Below are 21,959 nucleotides of genomic sequence, written 5' to 3' on the forward strand. Positions count from 1 at the left end.
GGTATCGTGTTCGGCACAGTAATTATGAGCCGAAGGGTCCGATCCTATACTGTGCTGTTCTATGTTCTATTAATGGGTGGCGCTATAGTGGCGCGTCAATAACGTTGCTGCCTCACAGCGCCAGAAAGCCGGATTCCATCCTGACTACGGGTGCTGTCTGTGTGGAGTTTGTACGTCAAGTCAAGTTTATTTGTCACATACACATACGAGATGTGCAGTGAAATGAAAGTGGCAATGCTCGCGGACTTTTGTGCAAAAGACAAACAACCAAACAACCAAACAAACTATAAACACAATCATAACACACATATTCTTTTACATAATAAATAATGGAAGGAAAAACGTTCAGTAGAGTTAGTCCCTGGTGAGATAGGCGTTTATAGTCCGAATGGCCTCTGGGAAGAAACTCCTTCTCAACCTCTCCGTTCTCACCGCATGGCAACGGAGGTGTTTGCCTGACCGTAGCAGCTGGAACAGTCCGTTGCAGGGGTGGAAGGGGTCCACGTGTGACAATCCCTGTGACCGCGTGGGTTTTCTCCGGGTTTCCTCCCACACTCCAAAGACGTGCAGGTTTGCAGGTTAGTTGGCTTTTTGTAAATTGTACCTGGCATGTCGGATGGAACTAGTGTGCTCCTCTTACCTGTGTTTGATTTCTTTCTCATCTTCTTCTTCTTCTTCTCTGAGATGCTTAGTTTCTGGCTCTGCTTCATCTTTGCCTTTGTTCTGAAGATGAAAAGAGTAAAAACGCTAGATTAGTGTGTGACACTTGTATATTAATAGACAATAGACAATAGGTGCAGGAGTAGGCCATTCGACTCTTCGAGCCAGCACCGCCATTCAATGTGATCATGGCAGATCATCCACAATCAGTACCCCGTTCCTGCCTTCTCCCCATATCCCCTGACTCCGCTATCTTTAAGAGCCCTATCTATCTCTCTCTTGAAAGCATCCAGAGAACCGGCCTCCACCGCCCTCTGAGGCAGAGACTTCCACACACTCACAACTCTCTGTGAGAAAAAGTGTTTCCTCGTCTCCGTTCTAAATGGCCCACCCCTTATTCTTGAACTGTGACCCCTGGTTCTGGACTCCCCCAACATCGGGACGTTTCAGGTCGGGACCCTTCTTTAGACTCAAGAGGATCCTGAAGAAGGATTGTGACCCAAAGCATCACCTTTCTACGTTCTCCAGAGATGCTGCCTGACCCACTGAATTACTCCAGCACTGACGTCTTCTTATGGACAAGGCCAGCCGAAGGGGCCCATCACCGTGCTGCGTAGCTGACTGCTAATCTTGCTGAGAATTTATAAATGGAATTGAACACTGTACGATCACGATGAACATCTGAAAATACCGGGTTTGGCCGCTGTCAAAACCCCGACACCCAGACTGACAAAAAGACAACTTCCACCTTGCAAAAGCAGATGTGACTTGGACGGCCACTTGAGGCACCAACTTCTGCATCCTGGACAAATGTCTTTGGTCAGATTTCTGCTTTTGGAGGCGGAAATCGTTTTGCCAGTAACATTGACTGTGATATCAATGCACTTGCGTGGCGAGTGCAGTCCCTAAGCTGTAAAATTCATGGCAATGTTGAAATGATTTTGGATGAGTATCCACCCATATCCATTTCTGCTGGCAGTCATCAGTCTGTGATAGTATTTAAGGAGATTTTCCCCTCTGCATCGTACCTACATATTCACTTTTTCACACTGAGAGTTATGAGTCTGTGGCTTACCCCTTATTCTTAAACTGTGGCTCCTGGTTCTAGACTCCCCCAACATCGGGAACATGTTTCCTGCCTCTGGCGTGTCCAAATCCTTAACAATCTTATATGTTTCAATGAGATCTCCTCTCATCCTTCTAAATTCCAGAGTATACAAGCCCAGCCGCTCCATTCTCTCAGCATATGACAGACCCGCCATCCCGGGAATTAACCTGGTGAACCTACGCTGCACTCCCTAAATAGCAAGAATGTCCTTCCTCAAATTTGGAGACCAAAACTCTCTTTTTCACACAGAGAGTTGTGAGTCTGTGGAATTCTCTGCCTCAGAGGGCGGTGGAGGCCGGTTCTCTGGATACTTTCAAGAAAGAGCTAGATAGGGCTCTTAAAGATAGCGGAGTCAGGGGATATGGGGAGAAGGCAGGAACGGAGTACTGATTGTGGATGATCAGCCATGATCACATTGAATGGTGGTGCTGGCTCATAGGGCCGAATGGCCTACTCCTGCACTTATTGTCTATTGTCAAAATTGGACACAATACTCCAGGTGTGGTCTCACTAGGGCCCTGTACAACTGCAGAAGGGCCTCTTCAGAAATATCCATTGACTTGGCCTCCACCGCCTTCTGCGGCAATGAATTCCAATGAATAAAGTCTGCGTCGCGACATTCAATTAGCTTAAGAGTCATCTTTGTGTTGTTGTCCGTTAAATTAATCGACAATACGTGGCTTCTGTCTTGAAATGAAAGGCAGGGATTGTGAAAGCCCAGGTTGTGAAAAGATGACACACAGTTGATGACTGACGGAAGGAAGGCTTTCGCCATTGTCCAACCTACTCTCAGCCCATGTCCTCAGCTGAACAGTCAGTCTGAACACACAATAACCAGCCGAATGTTGCGAGATTCACTGCCGAACACTGCCTATATTGCACCCATTTGCCCACAGGCATTTCAAAAGCTGCCCAACCTTCCCAACTGCCTCAGCAAGTCCCAGCCTGCCGCTGCTACATGCACGAACACACTGACAGGTTATTATTGCTACACCCACATGAACTATTTTTGAAAGGGGCTTTCAGGGAGAGTCAAAGTTTTGAATCTGTGGAATTCATTCTCACAGACGGCTGTGGAGGCCAGGTCAATGGATATATTTGTTTAAGGCAGATAGATTTATAGATAGGTTCTTGATGAGTATGGGTGTCAGTGGTTATGGAGAGAAGACAGGAGAACGGGATTGAGAGGGAAAGATAGGTCAGCCATGATTGAGTGGTGCAGTAGACTTTATGACCCGAATGGTCCAAATTCTGCTCCTATCACTTATAAACAGGTGCAAGCCAGCCTTCACCTTACTGCCACCTCCAACGCAACAATAGGTGTGTCCCAGCCATTTACTTTGTCTGTCTCTCCATTTCCCACAACATTGCAAACACTATGTGTGCCTTTAAGACAACAGGCAATGCAGTCATTCCATGTGGTCACCCACTAACACAAGGCGGTGTGTGAAAATGTCCAAGCTACCTTATGAACTGTGAACAATTGTCAAATGAGATAATTATACACCTTCTGAACTTGGTATGTGCCTGAAAACACATTTGCGAGCTGCCCTAGGGTGGATTGTCAGTAGTTAAACATCCGTTGCTGCTTCTCACAACTAATTTAGTATAGTTTTAGTTTAGAGACACAGCGCCCTTCGGCACACCTGAGTCCGCGCCGACCAGCGATCACCGCACACCAGCGATATCCTGCACACTCGGTGACAATTTACAGTTTTTACTGAAGCCAAATTAACTGACAAACCAGTACGACTTTGGAGTGCAGGAAGAAAGTCATCATAGAAACATAGAAAATAGGTGCAGGAGTAGGCCATTTGGCCCTTCGAGCCTGCACCGCCATTCAATATGATCATGGCTGATCATCCAACTCAGTATCCCATCCCTGCCTTCTCCCTATACCCCCTGATCCCTTTAGCCACAAGGGCCACATCTAACTCCCTCTTAAATATAGCCAATGAACTGGCCTCAACCACCCTCTGTGGCAGAGAATTCCACAGATTCACTGTGTGAAAAAAAAAATTCTCATCTCGGTCCTAAAAGACTTCCCCCTTATCCTCAAACTGTGACCCCTTGTTCTGGACTTCCCCAATATCGGGAATAATCTTCCTGCATCTAGCCTGTCCAACCCCTTAAGAATTTTGTAAGTTTCTGTAAGATCCCCCCTCAATCTTCTAAATTCTAGCGAGTACAAGCCGAGTCTATCAGTCTTTCTTCATATGAAAGTTCTGACATCCCAGGAATCAGTCTGGTGAACCTTCTCTGTACTCCCTCTATGGCAAGAATGTCTTTCCTCAGATTTGGAGACCAAAATTGTACGCAATACTCCAGGTGTGGTCTCACCAAGACCCTGTACAACTGCAGTAGAACCTCCCTGCTCCTGATGAAAGTGATGAAAGCCGTAGGTTTTAAAACCTCATCACAGCGCAACTTCTGACCAACAGCAAACAAATAAACCAATCTTCAGAGAGGAACAATGATTTTCCTTGAATTGTAACCAGGCAGATATGATTTTATGAGTTGCCTTGCCCTCATGTTTATTGCACCATCTGTCTTGTAATCATTTTCATTGCCGGGAAATACAGTAGTTTATGTTCAAAAGTGATAATAGAATTAGGCGATTCGGCCCATCAAGTCTACTCCGCCATTCAATCATGGCTGATCTATCTCTCCCTCCTAACCTCATTCTCCTGCCTCCCCTCCCCCATAACCCCTGACACCCGTACCTGTATCCGTTAGTTTATTGTCACGTGTACCGAGGTACGGTGAAAAGCTTTTGTTGTGTGCTAACCAGTCAGCGGAAAGGCGATACTGCCGCGGCGCTCGGGACGCGGAGCCACCGCATTGCGGCCGGGGAGGGAAGAAGCCCGGGTGGCTGCGAGCGGCTGCCGGGACCGGACAGCGGAACCGGCCACCACCTCAGCGCCTTCTGCCGGCCCGCTCACCTCTGGCAGTGCTCTCCGTCTGCACACCTCCCTCACCTTCAAAAGGGAACTGCAGATGCTGGAATATCGAAGGTACACAAAATTGCTGGGGAAACTCAGCGGGTGCAGCAGCATCTATGGAGCGAAGGAAATAGGCGACGTTTCGGCCCGAAACGTCGCCTATTTCCTTCGCTCCATAGATGCTGCTGCACCCGCTGAGTTTCCCCAGCAATTTTGTGTACCTTAGAATAAGAATGCTGCTGCCTTCTCAACAGACGCGCCCGTTATCCCTATTTTTGACCTGGCTCGGAGACCGGACAGTGAGGGGACCAGCTCAAGAGCGGGTCAGCGGGCGGTGGAGTTTACTCCTGTGTCAGCGCAATTAGTCCCTCAATTAGTCCCTTGAACTAGTATTGTCATTCACCAAGATCACAACCGATTCAACTTGTCCCGGTGTGCTCCCGTTTTTCCCCACCATCTCTCCACCTGCCATCACCCTCCACCCCACACCCATTCCGTCATTCAGAATGGAGGAGATCTGGAAGCCTTGGGCAAATCGAATTGTTACTTTCTTTATTTCTATTTTTTATTTTTTTATTTTTTTGAGCATGAGAAATTCTATGTCATGCCAGCCTTTATTCAAAATTTAGCAACTCAAAATGGGGGGTGCGTCTTCGAAGCAGGTGCGTCTTCATTTCCGGGAAATACGGTAAACGTCATACTCGTAACCATAAACTTAACTAATAAATGAAGCTGGAACTGTCTCAATCGGCTTTGAAAGTGCTTCCGCCAAAATTAATTAATTTGCTGTGGAGTTCATGTTGTTATGTAGATAAACATATAATTTACGCATGTTTAAGAAGGAACTGCAGATGCTGGAAAAATCGAAGGTAGACAAAAATGCTGGAGAAAGGCAGCATCTATGGAGCGAATGAAAAGGTGACGTTTCGGGTCGAGACCCTTCTTAAGACTGGTGTGGAGGTTGGGGGGGGAGGCGGGAAGAAGAAAGGAAGAGGCGGAGACTACCTTGAAGTTCTTCTCCTCTCTCCAAAGAATCCGCTGCTCTAGGTGTTAGCTGCTCTACATCGGTGAGACCAAGCGCAGGCTTGGCGATCGCTTCGCCCAACACCTCCGCTCGGTTCGCAATAACCAACCTGATCTCCCGGTGGCTCAGCACTTCAACTCCCCCTCCCATTCCGAATCCGACCTTTCTGTCCTGGGCCTCCTGCATGGCCAGAGTGAGTCCCACCGCAAATTGGAGGAGCAGCACCTCGTATTTCGCTTGGGCAGTTTACACCCCAGCGGTATGAACATTGACCTCCAATTTCAGGTAGTCCCTGCTTTCTCCCTCCTTCCCCTCCCCTCCCCAGCTCCCCCACAGCCCACTGTCTCCGCCTCTTCCTTTCTTCTTCCCACCCCCATATCAGTCTGAAGAAGTGTCTCGACCCGAAACGTCACCTATCCCTTTGCTCCATAGATGCTGCCTCACCCGCTGAGTTTCTCCAGCATTTTTGTCTACCTTCATTTACACATGGCTCATTTACACATGGCAAATCCCCGCAAAGCATTAAAACAAATGGCTGGTGAATTCACTTGTTTTGGCATCTAGCCCAGAGAATGTGTAGGGGCCAAGACCCACAAAGAACTGTCCGGTCGGTCTACAACAATGTTTTCCTAACATTACATCAATGATTATACCTCAAATGACATTTTATTGGCAACAGAATACCTTTGGACATCCAAAGGCCATCAAAAGCTCTCTCTGCAAATGTCACTTTACTTTCCTCAGAAATAATCTCCTGGGAATATTGACAGTGAACACTTTGGCCAATATGTCGCCCAACCCTGGTGACAAACAGATCTGGAATCACACATTACATTCACTCCACACTCTTAAAATCTTTACTCCTATAGCAACGTTTCACACTAAACGTTAGACAATAGACAACAGGTGCAGGAGTAGGGCATTCGGCCATTAGAGCCAGCACCGCCATTCAATGTGATCATGGCTGATTGTACTGAAGGTAGACGCAAAAAGCTGGAGTAACTCAGCGGGTCAGACAGCATCTCTGGGGAAAAGAAATGGGTGACGTTTTCGGGTCGAAGCCCTTCTTCAGATGTACTGCTGTAGTCAACCTAGATAAGTGCTGGACAACAATTTTGACAAACACTCTGATCCATAAACCTAGTGAGGCATCAGTCATAGATGTTTTTTTTAAATTAACTCATCTGGAAAAAATCTCTGGGAGGGTCCAGTAAAAGTAAACATATTAGATTGAAGACAATGATAGGAAGCGAGTACATTCTTGGCAACATGCAAGTTGTACATTGAGGTAAATATTGGAACGATTTAACCTGCAGTACACTACAGGAAATTGTTTTTTGTTTTTTTTTTAAAGGATTTTTGAACTGTACGACACTGTTCTGAGTTCTTTGTTCAAAACAAGGTGGTGTTAAAGGGACCTCATCAATGCCAGTGTTATCAACACAGAACAAAACAGTGTGGCACTGTGGCGCAGCGGTAGAGTTGCTGCCTTACAGCGAATGCAGCGCCGGAGACCCGGGTTCGATCCCGGCCACGGGTGCTGTCTGTACGGAGTTTGTACGTTCTCCCCGTGACCTGCGTGGGATCTTCGGTGTCCTCCCACACTCCAAAGACGTACAGGTCTGTAGGTTAGTTGTCATGGTGAATGTAAAAATTGTCCCTAGTGGGTGTAGGGTAGTGTTAATGTGCGGGGATCGCTGGTCGGCGAGGACCCGGTGGGCTGAAAGGGCCTGTTTCCGCGCTGTATCTCTACACTAAACAGTACAGCACAGGGATGAGCCCTTCAGCCCACAATGTTAGAGGCCTAGTTAAACCGATCTATATTCCTTTATTCCTTGACCTTCCATGTACATATCTAAAATCCTCTTAAATACCACTATCGTATCTGCCTCCATCACCACCCCTGGCAGAACGTTCCAGGTCCCCACCGCTGTGTGAGAAAAAAAAATCTTGCCCCACACGTCCCCATTAAACTTTTCCCCTCTCATCTTACAGCTTTCCCCTCTAATATTGGAGATTTCCACCCTAGGAAAAAGGTTCTGGCTCTCTACCCCTCTCATAGTCTTATATATAGTCACGGTGGCACAGCGGTGGAGTTGCTGCCTTACAGCAAAATGCAGCGCCAGAGACCCGGGTTCGATCCCGACTACGGGTGCAGTCTGTATGGAGTTTGTACGTTCTCCCCGTGACCTGCGTGGGTTTTCTCCGAGATTTCCGGTTTCCTCCCACACTTCAAAGACGTGCAGGTTTGTAGGTTAATTGGCTTGGATAAAAATGTAAAATTGTCCAAGTTGCTGATATGCAGAGTACTGCCCTGCCGACTACAAACATTCAGAAGGTTCAGAAGGTATATGTGTATATAGTCTCCTCTCAATCTGCTACATCCCAGAGAACACACTCCAAGTCAATTCAAGTTTTTCTAAAGAAGGGTCCTGACCCAATGAATGAATACGTTTATCAGCCAAGTATTCACATACAAGGAATTTGCCTTGGTGCTCCGCCTGCAAGTGACAACATGACACACAGTGACAGTAAGGAAATTACACATAAAACGTTAAACGTTAATAATAAAACATTATTGATTAAACATGTGAATTAAACACCACCCATCCTTTTTCTCCAGAGATGCTGCCTCACCCACTGAGTCAAACCCCGTCCCACAGTACGCGTTCATTCCAAGAGCTCTCCCGAGTTTGCCCAGATTCGAACTCGGAGATTTACGGTAATGGCCACTCGTCGGTACTCGGGGCTCTCGTGGACATTTTTCATCATGTTGAAAAATCTTCACGTGCTTACCTGCCGTTAGCGAGTCTTCCCGGGTACCTGTCGTTAGAGGTACGAGCCGGTAAGAGACGTCCCCGAGCTCCGACGTACCCGCTACGTTCATTCTCCGTGCTTCCCACAAGTTTGATTTTTTTTAACTCGGGAGAGCTCTTGGAATGAACTCGCACCGTGGGACAGGGCTATCATGTTGTAAATATCAAAGTCTATCCAACCATGATCTTTAATCATGAATCTCTGGGTGAAAACATCATGAATCAGTGTCTCAATGAGAAACTGCTACCTATCACTTATTACTTAAGCTACTTTTGCCTAACTAAACCAGAGGTCAATGTCTGATGTGCATCTGATAAATGCCACCAGCCACACATCAGTTAAGAAAATGACAAAAGGAACTCAAAGATTGGGTTGTGTAGCAAGGAACTGCAGATACTGGTTTACACCGAAGATAGACACAGAATGCTGGAGTAACTCCGGCAGCGTCTCTGGAGAGAAGGAATGGGCCACGTTTCGGGTCGCCACCCTTCTTCAGAGTCAGGGGGGGAGGGAGTCCAGAGATATGGAGGGGCAAGGTGTAAAAACTGTTCTCTAGACTCCCTCTCCCCAGACTCTCAGTCTGAAGAAGGGTCTCGACCCGAAACGTCACCCATTCCTTCTCTCAAGAGATGCTGCCCGTCCCGCTGTGTTACTCCAGCATTTTGTGTTTATCAAAGGCTGGGCTGCTGTCAGTTGGTTGAATGTATTTGAGTGAGGCTCCCCAGATGCCAGTTACTTGGAAAGATTTCCTATTACATATGTCATCAAAGTCAATAGTTATTTTAGGCTGCATTGACCTGCCCATCTTAGTTGAACATTTAATGGCCAGAACCTTGCACAAAGAAAATCCAGATAAGCAAGAACGTGGCTATTTGAAGATACATGTGTCAGCATGCACCACGCCTCACCAAAAAAGGACAGAGAGAGAGCTACGTCTCATAGAAATGTAACTGGGAGTACAGAAAAATGACAATCTTCTTCCCCTCAAACAAAAATCATCGAATCATGCCTTTACTTTTGTGAAGCTAATGAATCAGCAATTCATTTGTAACCTTACAGGTTGGAAGATTGTTAAGGGCTTGGAAAGATTATTAAGGGTTTAGACGCGCTAGAGGCAGGAAACATGTTCCCGGTGTTGGGGGAGTCCAGAACCAGGGGCCACAGTTTAAGAATAAGGAGTAAGCCATTTAGAACGGAGACAGGGAAACACTTTTTCTCACAGAGAGTTGTGAGTCTGTGGAATTCTCTGCCTCAGAGGGCGGTGGAGGCAGGTTCTCTGGATACTTTCAAGAGAGAGCTAGATAGGACTCTTAAAAATAGCAGAGTCAGGGGATATGGGGAGAAGGCAGGAACGGGGTACTGATTGTGGATGATCAGCCATGATCACATTGAATGCTGGCTCGAAGGGCCAATTGGCCTACTCCTGCACCTATTGTCTATTGTCTTATGAAAAGCCAACATTACTTTGAGTACATACAGTATCTCTCTCTTCGCTCTTCCCATTGTACCTCAGCTTGGCTTGATTGTATTCATGTTCAGTTTAGAGGTACAGCATGGAAACAGGCCCTTCGGCCCACCAAGTTCATGTCGACCACCTTTTGACAGTAGTTATATGTTATCCCACTTTCTTATCCACACCCTACAAATGGATAACCCCTAACACTTTTGAGGAAGGGTGGAGTCCAGGCATCCGGGGTTTTATAGTCCTGCACCCCCCCCCCCCCCCCCGGAAGGGGCATTACCTTAATCGCGGTGATTGACAGGCGAGAGGATCTCAAGGTTTTTTAAACACTCATAACTTTTTTATTCTTCATCGATGGGAAAAATCCTCAGGGCCTGCTCAGCGGAGGAGGACTGTGAGTAAGATGGCCAAAAATCATAGCGATATATGGTAGCGTTTTTTCTAAAATCAATATTGAGCGCAGACAGGAAGTGGTCAAGATGAGGCTTTTAATGATATAGATAAGATCTCCTCTCATCCTTCTCAATTCCAGCGAATACAAGCCCAGTCGACCCATTTTTTCATCATATGTCAGTCCCACCATCCTGGGAATTAACCTGGTGAACCTACGCTGCACTCCCTCAATAGCAATAATGTCCTTCCTCTAATTAGGGGACCAAAACTGCACACAATATTCCAGGTGTGGTCTCACCAGGGCCCTGTACAACTGTAGTAGGACCTCCTTGCTTCTAAACTCAAATCCTCTCGCAATGAACACAAAATGGTGAAATGAATAATTCAGCGGGTCAGACAGCATCTCTGGAGAAAAAGTATAGGCGATGTTTTGGGTCAGAAGGCTTCTGGCAGCTGAAAGACAGAAGTTGGGGATGGTGGGGAGGGGAGAAACTGAAGGCAAGAAAATTAAAAAACAAATCTGGGCAGGCAACAGATGTTCTCAGGAAGGGTGGTCCATAAAGGTCCATTGTTGGCTGGGGAAGGTGTCAACGAGGTGGATGCAAGGATGCAAACAGTGGAACTGGTAGGACTACTGGAGTGGGGAGGGACAGCTGCCAGAGGAGGTAGTTGAGGCTGGGACTATCCCATTGTTTAAGAAACAGTTGGACAGGTACATGGATAGGTTTGGAGAGTTATGGACCAAGCCCAGGCAAGTGGGACTAGGGTAGCTGGGACATTGTTGGCCAGTGTGGGCGAGTTGGGCCGAAGGGCCTGTTTCAATACTGTATCACTCTAGGACTCTAATCTATCTATTTCTGCCTTAGAAATATCCCTTGGTTTCGGCTCGAAACGTTGCCCATTTCCTTCGCTCCATAGATGCTGCTGCACCCGCTGAGTTTCTCCAACACTTTTGTCTACCTCCCAATCAAATACACTGGTTACAGGGCATAGTGTACAAATGGAGAGACCACAGATAAAGCAGAGAACAAGAATTTAGTTTAGAGATGCAGTGCGGAAACAGGCCATTAGGCCCACCAAATCCGTGCCGACCAGCGATCTGCACACATTAACATTACCCTACACACACAGGGGACAATTTTTTTACATTTTATACCAAGCCAATTAGCCTACAAACCTGTACGTCTTTGGAGTGTGGGAGGATGTGAGAAGATCTCGGAGAAAACCCACGCAGGTCACGGGCGAGAATGTACAAACCCCGTACAGACAAGCGCCCGCAGTCAGGATCGAACCCGGGTCTCTGGCACAGTGAGGCAGTAGCTCTACCGCTGCGCCACCGTGCCACCCATAAGTCAGCCCATGCCCATTTGTCATAAGTCACAACGCATTAAGTTGAACAATAAAAGGAAAAATATGACACATCAGCGATTTCCAGATCGTTGGACAGCTGTAGTTCTAATCAGGGCTGACTTCGGAAATGGAGCCTAACAAAGAAACAAGAATGTTCGACAACTGGGCCAGATTTATGGAGTCGAAAGCCAATTCAAGGAACAGTAGAATTTGTAACTGGGCACGCAACACACCATCTTTGAAAGACCAAGTTAAAATGAGTGACATAGTTTGAGTATCGGGGAGCACCATCTGGGGGGGCGCTCGGCGGGCCGGATGATTTCGGGTTTCGGGCCTGCTTTAGAGATACAGTGCTTTGGAGATGCAGTGCAGAAGAGCGTCGGGGGACCACCATGAGGAGGGGGGGGGGGAACAATGGAGGACCCAGCGTCGGGGGGACTGCCGTTAGGGAGGTGGGGGGAGAACAATGGTCAATTGGGGAGGGGGGGAGAAGAAAGGACAATGGGGACCAGGCGTGGAGGGAGGGGGGAGAACAAAAGGAGGAGCCAGTGTGCTTCGTAACTTTGTCAGCTGCTATTTGTATACATTGGGTATGCAAGCAAAGAATCTCACTGTAGACAAAAGTGCTGGAGAAACTCAGCGGGTGCGGCAGCATCTATGGAGCGAAGGAAATAGGCAACGTTTCTGGCTGAAACCCTTCTTGAACAAGAGTCTCACTGTGCCTAGTCACAGGTGTAAATTAAGTATTCGATTCCAAACAGGCTCTTCAGCCCACGGAGTCCACACCAAACAGCGATCACTCTGTATACCAGCATTATCTTACACATGGGGACAAGCTATAATGTTTACCGAAGCCAATTAGCCTACAAACTTGTATATCTTTGGAGTGTGGGAGGAAATCGGAGAAAGCCCACATGGAGAACGAACCCAAACTCTGTACAGACAGCACCTGTAGTCAGGATCGAACCGGGATCTCTGGCACTGTAGGGCAACAACTCTGCCGCTGCGCTACTGTGCCGCCCAGGATTTAGCATTGTTCACTGTTGTCAAAATGTGTCATGAGTGATTTGACTTGATTGATAGTCATATTGTCGAGCTGGGGTTATTTATTGATAATTGATTTTTAAAGGGCCTGTCCCACTGTACGAGGTAATTCACGAGTTCTCCCGAGTTTTCCCTTGACTCGAACTCGGAGAATGCCCGTAGCGGGTCCGTAGGAGTTCGTGGATGTCTCGTAGCGGCTCGTACGAGTAAAAAGTAACAATTTTTTTAATCACGAGTATTTCTTTACTCGTGGACATTTTTTGCAGGGATGAAACAACGTCACGAGTTTACCGGATTTCCCGAGTACCGACCGTTACTCGTACGAGCCGCTACGGGACATCCACGAACTCCTACGGACCCGCTACGGACATTCTCCAAGTTCGAATCAGGGGAAAACTCGAGAGAGAGAGAGCTCTTGAATTACCTCGTACAGTGGGACAGGGCCTTTACTCCCTTTCACAGCTTTGCTTCAGCAGACTCCATGACTTTACAGCGGCTCAGATGTATAACAACCTTAGATGGACACAAAATGCTGGAGAAACTCAGCGGGACAGGCAGCATCTCTGGAGGGAAGGAATGGGAGACGTTTCGAGTCGAGACCCTTCTCCTATCGCCCATTTCAAGAGTGAGCTAGATAGGACTCTTAAAGATAGCGGAGTCGGGGGATATGGGGAGAAGGCAGGAACGGGGTACTGATTGAGGATGATCGGCCATGATCACACTGAATGGCGGTGCTGGCTCGAAGGGCCGAATGGCCTACTCCTGCACCTATTATCTATTGCTTCTCTTCAGAGATGCTGCCTGTCCCACTGAGTTAAGGGCCTGTTCCCCTGTACGAGGTAATTCAAGAGCTCTCCTGAGTTAAAAAAAAAATCAAACTCTTGGAAAGCATGTAGAATGTACGTAGCAGGTACGTCGGAGCTCGGGACGTCTCTTAGCAGCTCGTAACGGCAGGTTCTCGGGAAACACGGTAAGCTCGTGAAGGCTCGTGAAGATTTTTCAACATGTCCACGAGAGCCCCGAGTACCTACGAGCGGCTATTACCGTAATTCTCCAAGTTTGAATCAGGGGAAACTCGGGAGTCAAGAGTTCTCCCGAGTTTCCCCTGATTCGAACTCGGAGAATGACCTCGTACATTGGGACAGGCCCTTTACTTACTCCAGCATTTTGTGTCCATCCTCAGTGTAAACCAGCATCTGCAGTTCCTTTCTACACATTCTATGCATAACTACCTTTTTGTTTTTCAGTGGGTGGGTTATTGCACGCTCTGCTAGTGTTTATATTTGATATTTAAGGGGATCAGAGGGTATGGAGAGAAGGCAGGTACGGGATACTGAGTTGGATGATCAGCCATGATCATATTGAATGGCGGTGCAGGCTCGAAGGGCCGAATGGCCTACTCCTGCACCTAATTTCTATGTTTCTATGTTTCTATATCCTGCCCTGCCTCCAATTTTTAAACCCGTCTTCAGTACAAAAGCCCATATGCTCATTGACAAACGCGTGTTCTTTACTTGGTTGAAGGTTTATGCACATCAGTTTAAATTACACTCAGTCAGGTAACGTTGAATAATGTATACAGCAATAGCAGCTCATTGGCACCTTGAATTCCAGAATGTACATCCCCGGGCAACATAAAGGTTAGGAGATGACTTTTGTTTTAAGATTTCATTCTTTCTCAGTCCAACTATATTTTTGTCTTCATTCCTATTTCTTACTATGTATTTTTCCTCTCCTGTATTGTAACAGCCCCCACGTTCCCCCCCCCTCCTCCCCCCCCCCCCCCTCCTCTGAATCACTTCTCACTTTCTTCCTGAGGTGTGGGTTTCATGGAAATTGATGGCCATTTTTATTCCCTTATCTCCAGCCCCAAAACCTTGCAGGGCCACCGGGAAAATGCCATGTTCCTCCAGTGTTTAGAGTCACAGAATGATGCAGCGTGGAAACAGGCCCTTCGGCCCAACTCGCCCACACTGGCCAACATGTCCCACCTACCTGCGTTTGGTCCATATCAAAGATCCTATAGCGGAGCAAGATAGACCACTCCTGCTAAATGCAATGGGCTGACTGGATTTCCGCCCAGTGGCACTCACCCCTGTCATTGCTAAGTGCTTTGAGCGGCTGATTCTTGGCTCACCTCAAAGCCAGCCTCCCCCCCACACTGGACCCCCATCAGTTTGCCTACCGGGCCAACAGGTCTACAGAGGACGCCATATCGGCGGCCCTACACTCTGCCCTGACCCACCTGGACAACAACAACTCCTACATCAGGTTGCTGTTCATTGATTTCAGCTCTGCCTTTAACACTGTCATCCCCGCTAGCTTGATCACCAAACTCAGCGGACTTGGCATCTCCACCTCCCTCTGCAACTGGACACTGGATTTCCTCACCAACAGACCACAGTCTGTCAGGGTCAACAACCTCACCTCCTCCACTATAACACTGAACACCGGCGTGCCACAGGGCTGTGTGCTCAGCCCTCTCCTCTACTCCCTCTTCACCCACGACTGCATCCCTAAGTACGGATCCAACGCCATCATTAAGTTTGCTGACGACACCACGGTGGTAGGACTGATCAGTGACAACGATGAGTCAGCCTACAGAGAGGAGGTCCAGCACCTGACAACCTGGTGTGCCAACAATAACCTCGTCCTCAACTCCAAGAAGACGAAGGAAATTATTGTCGACTTCAGGAAGGTCAGAGGGGGCAGACATACCCCCATCCATATAAACGGGACTGAGGTGGAGCGCGTCTCCAGCTACAAATTCCTCAGGGTACACATCTCGGAGGATTTGTCCTGGTCCCTCAACACCTCCAAGCTGATCAAAAAGGCGCAGCAGCGCCTTTACTTCCTGAGGAGGCTCAAGAAAGCTCACCTGTCCCCCCAGATCCTGACCAACTTCTACCGCTGTACCATCGAGAGCATCCTGACCACCTGCTTCACGGTATGGTACAGCAGCTGCACTGTTGCGGACAGCAAGGCACTACAACGGGTGGTGAAAACCGCGCAGCACATCATCGGTGCCCCGCTCCCTGCCATGGATGCCCTCCACCGAAAACGGTGTCAGAGACGGGCTGGGAAGATCATTAAAGACCCCTCCCACCCCAACCATGGACTGTTTGCCCTCCTCCCATCAGGGAGACGGTACAGGAGCCTCAGGTCTCGTACCAGTAGGATGAGGAACAGCTTCTACAATTATACCATCACATTGCTGAACTCGGAGTCCCGCCGATAGATTTCTCCGGTCCCTCCGTCCCCATTGTTTAATTATTCTGTATTTTTGATTATTCTGTATCTTCTTTTTTTTAAATTTCTATATGAACTACTACTACGGACTGACGCAAAACTGCATTTCGTTGTACCCATACTCAGTATTTGTGCAATGACATTAAAGTTGAATTGAATTGAATTGAATTGAATTGAAAAAAAGTACGCAACGGAACGGAATGTGGGCCTTTTTTTTCATCCATTTCAGTAACCCGACCCGACCCGACTCGCTGTGTAATCAACGTTGCGGGGGAACAGTTTGTGTTAATAAATTCTAAATCTGAAAATGAGGAGAAGATTTTTCCCAAATAACTTTTATTTTTACGAGGATGTTTCCGTAACCGGCTTCCGTCTCCGCACTAGTATCCTGTGCGATCTTTGGAGCGGAGACGGAAGCCGGTTACGGAAATGGGGCCAAAAATTACCCATGAATCTCCCATGACCGTACTACGTCTTTTTCGGCGAGTGGACTATCTTGCTCGCTGTGGGATCTTTGGTCCATATCCCCTTCAAACCTGTCCTATCTCTGTACTTATCTAACTGTTTCTTAAACATTGGGAATGTCCCAGCCTCCGCTACCTCCTCTGGCAGATTGTTCCATACACCCACCACGCTTTTTGTGAAAATGTTACCCCTCATAGAACATAGAAACATAGAAAATAGGAGCAGGAGGAGGCCATTCGGCCCTTCGATCCAGCACCTCCATTCATTGTGATCATGGCTGATCGGCCACAATCAAAAACCAGTGCCTGCCTTCTCCCTGATTCCTGGGAAACACTTTTTCTCACAGAGAGTTGTGAGTCTGTGGAATTCTCTGCCTCAGAGGGCGGTGGAGGCCGGTTCTCTGGATACTTTCAAGTGAGAGCTAGATAGGGCTCTTAAAGATAGCGGAGTCAGGGAATATGGGGAGAAGGCAGGAACGGGGTACTGATTGGGGATGATCAGCCATGATCACATTGAATGGCGGTGCTGGCTCAAAGGGCCGAATGGCCTACTCCTGCACCTATTGTCTATTAAATATTTTCCCCTTCACCTTAAGCCAATGTCCTCTGGTCCTCGACTCACCTACTCTGGGCAAGCGACTCTGTGCATCTAACCGATCATGATTCCTCTCATGATTTTGTACACCTCTATAAGATCACTCCTCATCCTCCTGTGCTCCATGGAATAGAGACCCAGCCTACTCAACCTCTCCCTATAGCTCACATCCTCTAGTCCTGGCAACATCCTTGTAAATCTTCACTGAACCCGTTCAAGCTTGGCAATATCTTTTCTATAACATGGTGCCCAGAACTGAACACAATACTCTAAATGCGGTCTCACCAACGTCTTATACAACCACAACATGCCCTCCCAACTTCTATACTCAATACTCTGACTGATGAAGGCCAAAGTGTCAAAAGCCTGCGACTCAACCTACAAGGAACCATGCACCTGTACTCCTAGATCCCTCTACTCTACAACACTACCCAGAGGCCTACCATTCACTGTGTATGTCCTGCCCTTGTTCGACGTCCCAAAATGCAACACCTCACACTCCTCAGTATTAGATTCCATCAACCATTCCTCCGCCCACCTGGCCAATCGATCCAGATCCTGCTGCAATTGTTCACAACCTTGATTAGTACGGGTGTCAGGGGTTATGGGGACGAGGCAGGAGGATGGGGTTAAGAGGGAGAGATAGATCAGCCATGATTGAACGGCGGAGTAGACTTGATGGGCCGAATGGCCTAATTCTGCTCCCATCACTTATGAACATCCTCAAACATAGATCTAACAAAGTGTCACAGATTCGAAACATTGACTATTTCCCTTTCCACAGATGCTCTCTGACCAGTTGAGGTTTTCCCAGCATTTTCAGTTGATGTTTCAGATGAAACAAGTTCAACACAGTACTTTACAACACCTCACTCGACATGCAGATACACCTGGGACAGTGTATCTTCGGGTGAAGGATGGGTTTGGAGTGGGCGTGTGTAGCCAGGTAAGGATGTGCCCGAGAGAGATGTGAATCTGCCTTAAGCCCCTGTCCCACTTTCCCGAGTTACTCACGAATTCTCCCGAGTTTTCCCCTTGATTCAAACTCGGAGATTGTCCGTAGCGAGTCCGTGGGAGTCCGTAGATATTTCGTAGCGGCTCGTAATGCCAGCTGTAGGTACTTGGGGCATCAGGTAAGTCGGGACGTTTTTTTCAGCATGTTGAAAAATGTCCACGAGTAAAATAAATAGCCCCGAGTACCTACAGCTGGCATCTCCGAGTTTGAATCAAGGGTGAAAACTAGGGAGAATTTGTGCGTAACTCGGGAAAGTGGGACAGGGGCTTTAGGATCGTCACCGAGACATGACAGCCAGTTAATATCACTCAAATAAACAGCTCCTTCATCAAAGCAGCTTGCACCCTTCAGCGAGCAACTAAAAGCGTACTTGGCAGCTTTTCAGGTGTAAAGATTTATCACATTTGAGATAGGCGAATGCCAACATCAAAATGTACAAGGCAGATAATTATCACAAAATAGGACCAACAGTATCATGGGTGCCAGATGTCATTTAATTAGCTTGTACACACGAGAATCTTAACTAGTGTTCAAGCTTTAAGGGCCTGTCCCACCAGCGTGCGATTGCATATGTCTAGTGCGACCAAACGGAAGCGGAGTTCGCGCTGAGTTCGCGCTAAGTACACGGTAAGTACGCGCAAAGTTCGCGCGTGACGTAATTTACGTCAAACTCACCAACCAGCTGGACAGGAGGCGGACCGACTGAATTTTGACGTCGCATGGCGTCGGGCGGTGACGTCATCGCGCAACGGCACGCCGGGCAGTGACGTCATCGCGCAACGCCACGCGCTAGGCGTACGACGTCAAGACACTGCGTACGCCCGTCGAGACGTTGCGTACGGCCTCAATGCGGCTGCGGGTCGACAGGCCGTTGTCGCGTGGGATTTTCGAACAGTGCAAGATTTTTGGAGCCCCGCGCGATGTCGGGACCAGCCCCGCACAACTCCACACGCCTCCGCCGATCGAAGTGGGATCGGCCCCGCGAGGCCCGTACGCCTCAAGTGACTATGTTTGGTCGCGCTAGACGCATGCAATCACATGCTGGTGGGACAGGCCCTTTACTTTGCTCACACAGGCTGCGGCTGAACAACGTTCCACTTTTTGCACTGTGTCATTTGTTAACAATGCTAATTTCAGAAAGGAGCTCCAGCTAATTCCTTAGAAGGCTTAGGAAGTTTACCATGTCCCCAGCAGTCCCCACCTCCACAGATGTGCCGCAGAAAGCATTTTATCAGAATGCATCGCAGCATGGCTTGGGAACAGCGTGAAATTGCAGATAATTGAGGACACAGCCAGACCATCACACAAACCATCCTAGGCACAACATGCTGGAGTAACTATGCTATGAGAATGCAGGCTGACTTGGACAGGTTCAGGAAGTGGGCAGATGCATGGCAGATGAAGTTTAATGCGGATAAATGTGAGGTTATCCACTTTGGTAGCAAAAACAGGAAGGCAGATTACTATCAAAATGGCGTCAAGTTGGGAAAAGGAGAAGTACAACGGGATCTGGGGGTCCTTGTTCATCAGTCTATGAAAGTAAGCATGCAGGTACAGCATGCAGTGAAGAAAGCGAATGGCATGTTGGCCGTTAGAACAAGAGGAATCGAATATAGGAGCAAAGAGGTCCTTCTGTAGTTGTACAGAGCCCTAGTGAGACCCCACCTGGAGTATTGTTTGCAGTTTTGGTCCCCTAATTTGAGGAAGGACATTCTTGCTATTGAGGGAGTGCAGCGTAGGTTTACAAGGTTAATTCCCGGGATGGCGGGACTGTCATATGCTGAGAGAATGGAGCAGCTGGGCTTGTACACTCTGGAGTTTAGAAGGATGAGAGGGTATCTCATTGAAACATGTAAGATTGTTAAGGGTTTGGACACGCTAGAGGCAGGAAACATGTTCCCGATGTTGGGGGAGTCCAGAACCAGGGGCCACAGTTTAAGAATAAGGAGTAAGCCATTTAGAACGGGGATGAGGAAACACTTTTTCTCACAGAGAGTGGTGAGTGTGGAATTCTCTGCCTCAGAGGGCGGTGGAGGTCGGTTCTCTGGATGCTTTCAAGAGAGAGCTAGATAGGGCTCTTAAAAATAGCTGAGTCAGGGGATATGGGGAGAAGGCAGGAACGGGGTACTGATTGGGGATGATCAGCCATGATCACATTGAATGGCGGTGCTGGCTTGAAGGGCCGAATGGCCTACTCCTGCACCTGTTGTGTATTGTCTATAGTTAGTTCAGTTTAGTTTATTGTCACGTGTACAGTGAAAAGCTTTTATTGCGTGCCTCCCAGCCAGCGGAAAGGCTATTAACCATATAACCATATAACAATTACAGCACGGAAACAGGCCATCTCGGCCCTACAAGTCCGTGCCGAACAACTTTTTTCCCTTAGTCCCACCTGCCTGCATTCATACCATAACCCTCCATTCCCTTCTCATCCATATGCCTATCCAATTTATTTTTAAATGATACCAACGAACCTGCCTCCACCACTTCCACTGGAAGCTCATTCTACACCGCTACCACTCTCTGAGTAAAGAAGTTCCCCCTCATGTTACCCCTAAACTTCTGTCCCTTAATTCTGAAGTCATGTCCTCTTGTTTGAATCTTCCCTTTTCTCAAAGGGAAAAGCTTGATCACATCAACTCTGTCTATCCCTCTCATCATTTTAAAGACCTCTATCAAGTCCCCCCTTAACCTTCTGCGCTCCAGAGAATAAAGACCTAACTTATTCAACCTTTCTCTGTAACTTAGTTGTTGAAACCCAGGCAACATTCTAGTAAATCTCCTCTGTACTCTCTCTATTTTGTTGACATCCTTCCTATAATTGGGCGACCAAAATTGTACACCATACTCCAGATTTGGTCTCACCAATGCCTTGTACAATTTTAACATTACATCCCAGCTTCTATACTCAAAGCTCTGATTTATAAAGGCTAGCATACCAAAAGCTTTCTTTACCGCCCTATCTATATGAGATTCCACCTTCAAGGAACTATGCACGGTTATTTCCAGATCCCTCTGTTCAACTGTATTCTTCAATTCCCAACCATTTACCATGTACGTCCTATTTTGATTTGTCCTGCCAAGGTGTAGCACCTCACATTTATCAGCATTAAACTCCATCTGCCATCTTTCAGCCCATTCTTCCAAATGGCTATTCATGATTACAATTCTTTATTGGACCATCAAAATTAAGTTTATTGGGCAAACAAATTCCACTGGCCACTGAGAATAAATTTAATACAATTACAAAGAAAGGTGGGATAGATTTGATTTTTTTGTTAAATTGTAGATTATTGGACATCGAAATCCAACTAGGAATAACATAAAATTTAGTCTTTAAAGATACAGCGTGGAAACAGGCCCTTCGGCCCATCGAGTCCACACCGACCACCAATCACCCTGCACACTACCACTATCCTACACACAAGGGACATTTCACAATTTACGGAAGACAATGAACTGACAAACCTGTATGACATTGGAGCGTGGGAGGAAACCGAAGATCCCAGAGAAAGCCCACATGGTTACAGGGAGAGCATACAAACTCCATACAAACAGCACCCGAAGTCAGATCAAACCCGGCTCACTGGCGCTGTAAAGGGCCTGTCCCACTAACGTGACCTTGGCACGCAAATTACGCGACCTCGTTGTCGCGTTGAGGCGCACGGGCATCGTGTGGCTGCCTGGGGCCGGTCCCACTGAGCAGCGCGGAGGGGTATGGAGTTGTGCGCGGTATCGCGCAGCGCTCCGGGATTTTGTACCGAACGAAATCTTCGCTCGCCAACGGCCTGTCGCGGAACTGACGGCCAAAGTGGGACAGGCCCAAGACCCTGGCG

The 21,959-nt window shown here is 47.7% G+C and overlaps 1 protein-coding gene across 1 annotated transcript in view; it reads right to left on the reverse strand.

Annotated features, from left to right (window-relative positions):
* ccdc12 (coiled-coil domain containing 12) overlaps positions 1–21,959 on the reverse strand; it is a 70,023-nt gene that overhangs the window by 25,678 nt on the left and 22,386 nt on the right. Inside the window, exon 2 of the mRNA XM_033020294.1 lies at positions 641–723. Coding sequence (XP_032876185.1) covers positions 641–723 — 83 coding nt within the window. The remainder of the gene's footprint in view (positions 1–640; positions 724–21,959) is intronic.

The sequence above is a fragment of the Amblyraja radiata genome, chromosome 4 (assembly GCF_010909765.2).
Source record: "Amblyraja radiata isolate CabotCenter1 chromosome 4, sAmbRad1.1.pri, whole genome shotgun sequence".
NCBI classification, from domain to species: Eukaryota; Metazoa; Chordata; class Chondrichthyes; order Rajiformes; family Rajidae; genus Amblyraja; species Amblyraja radiata.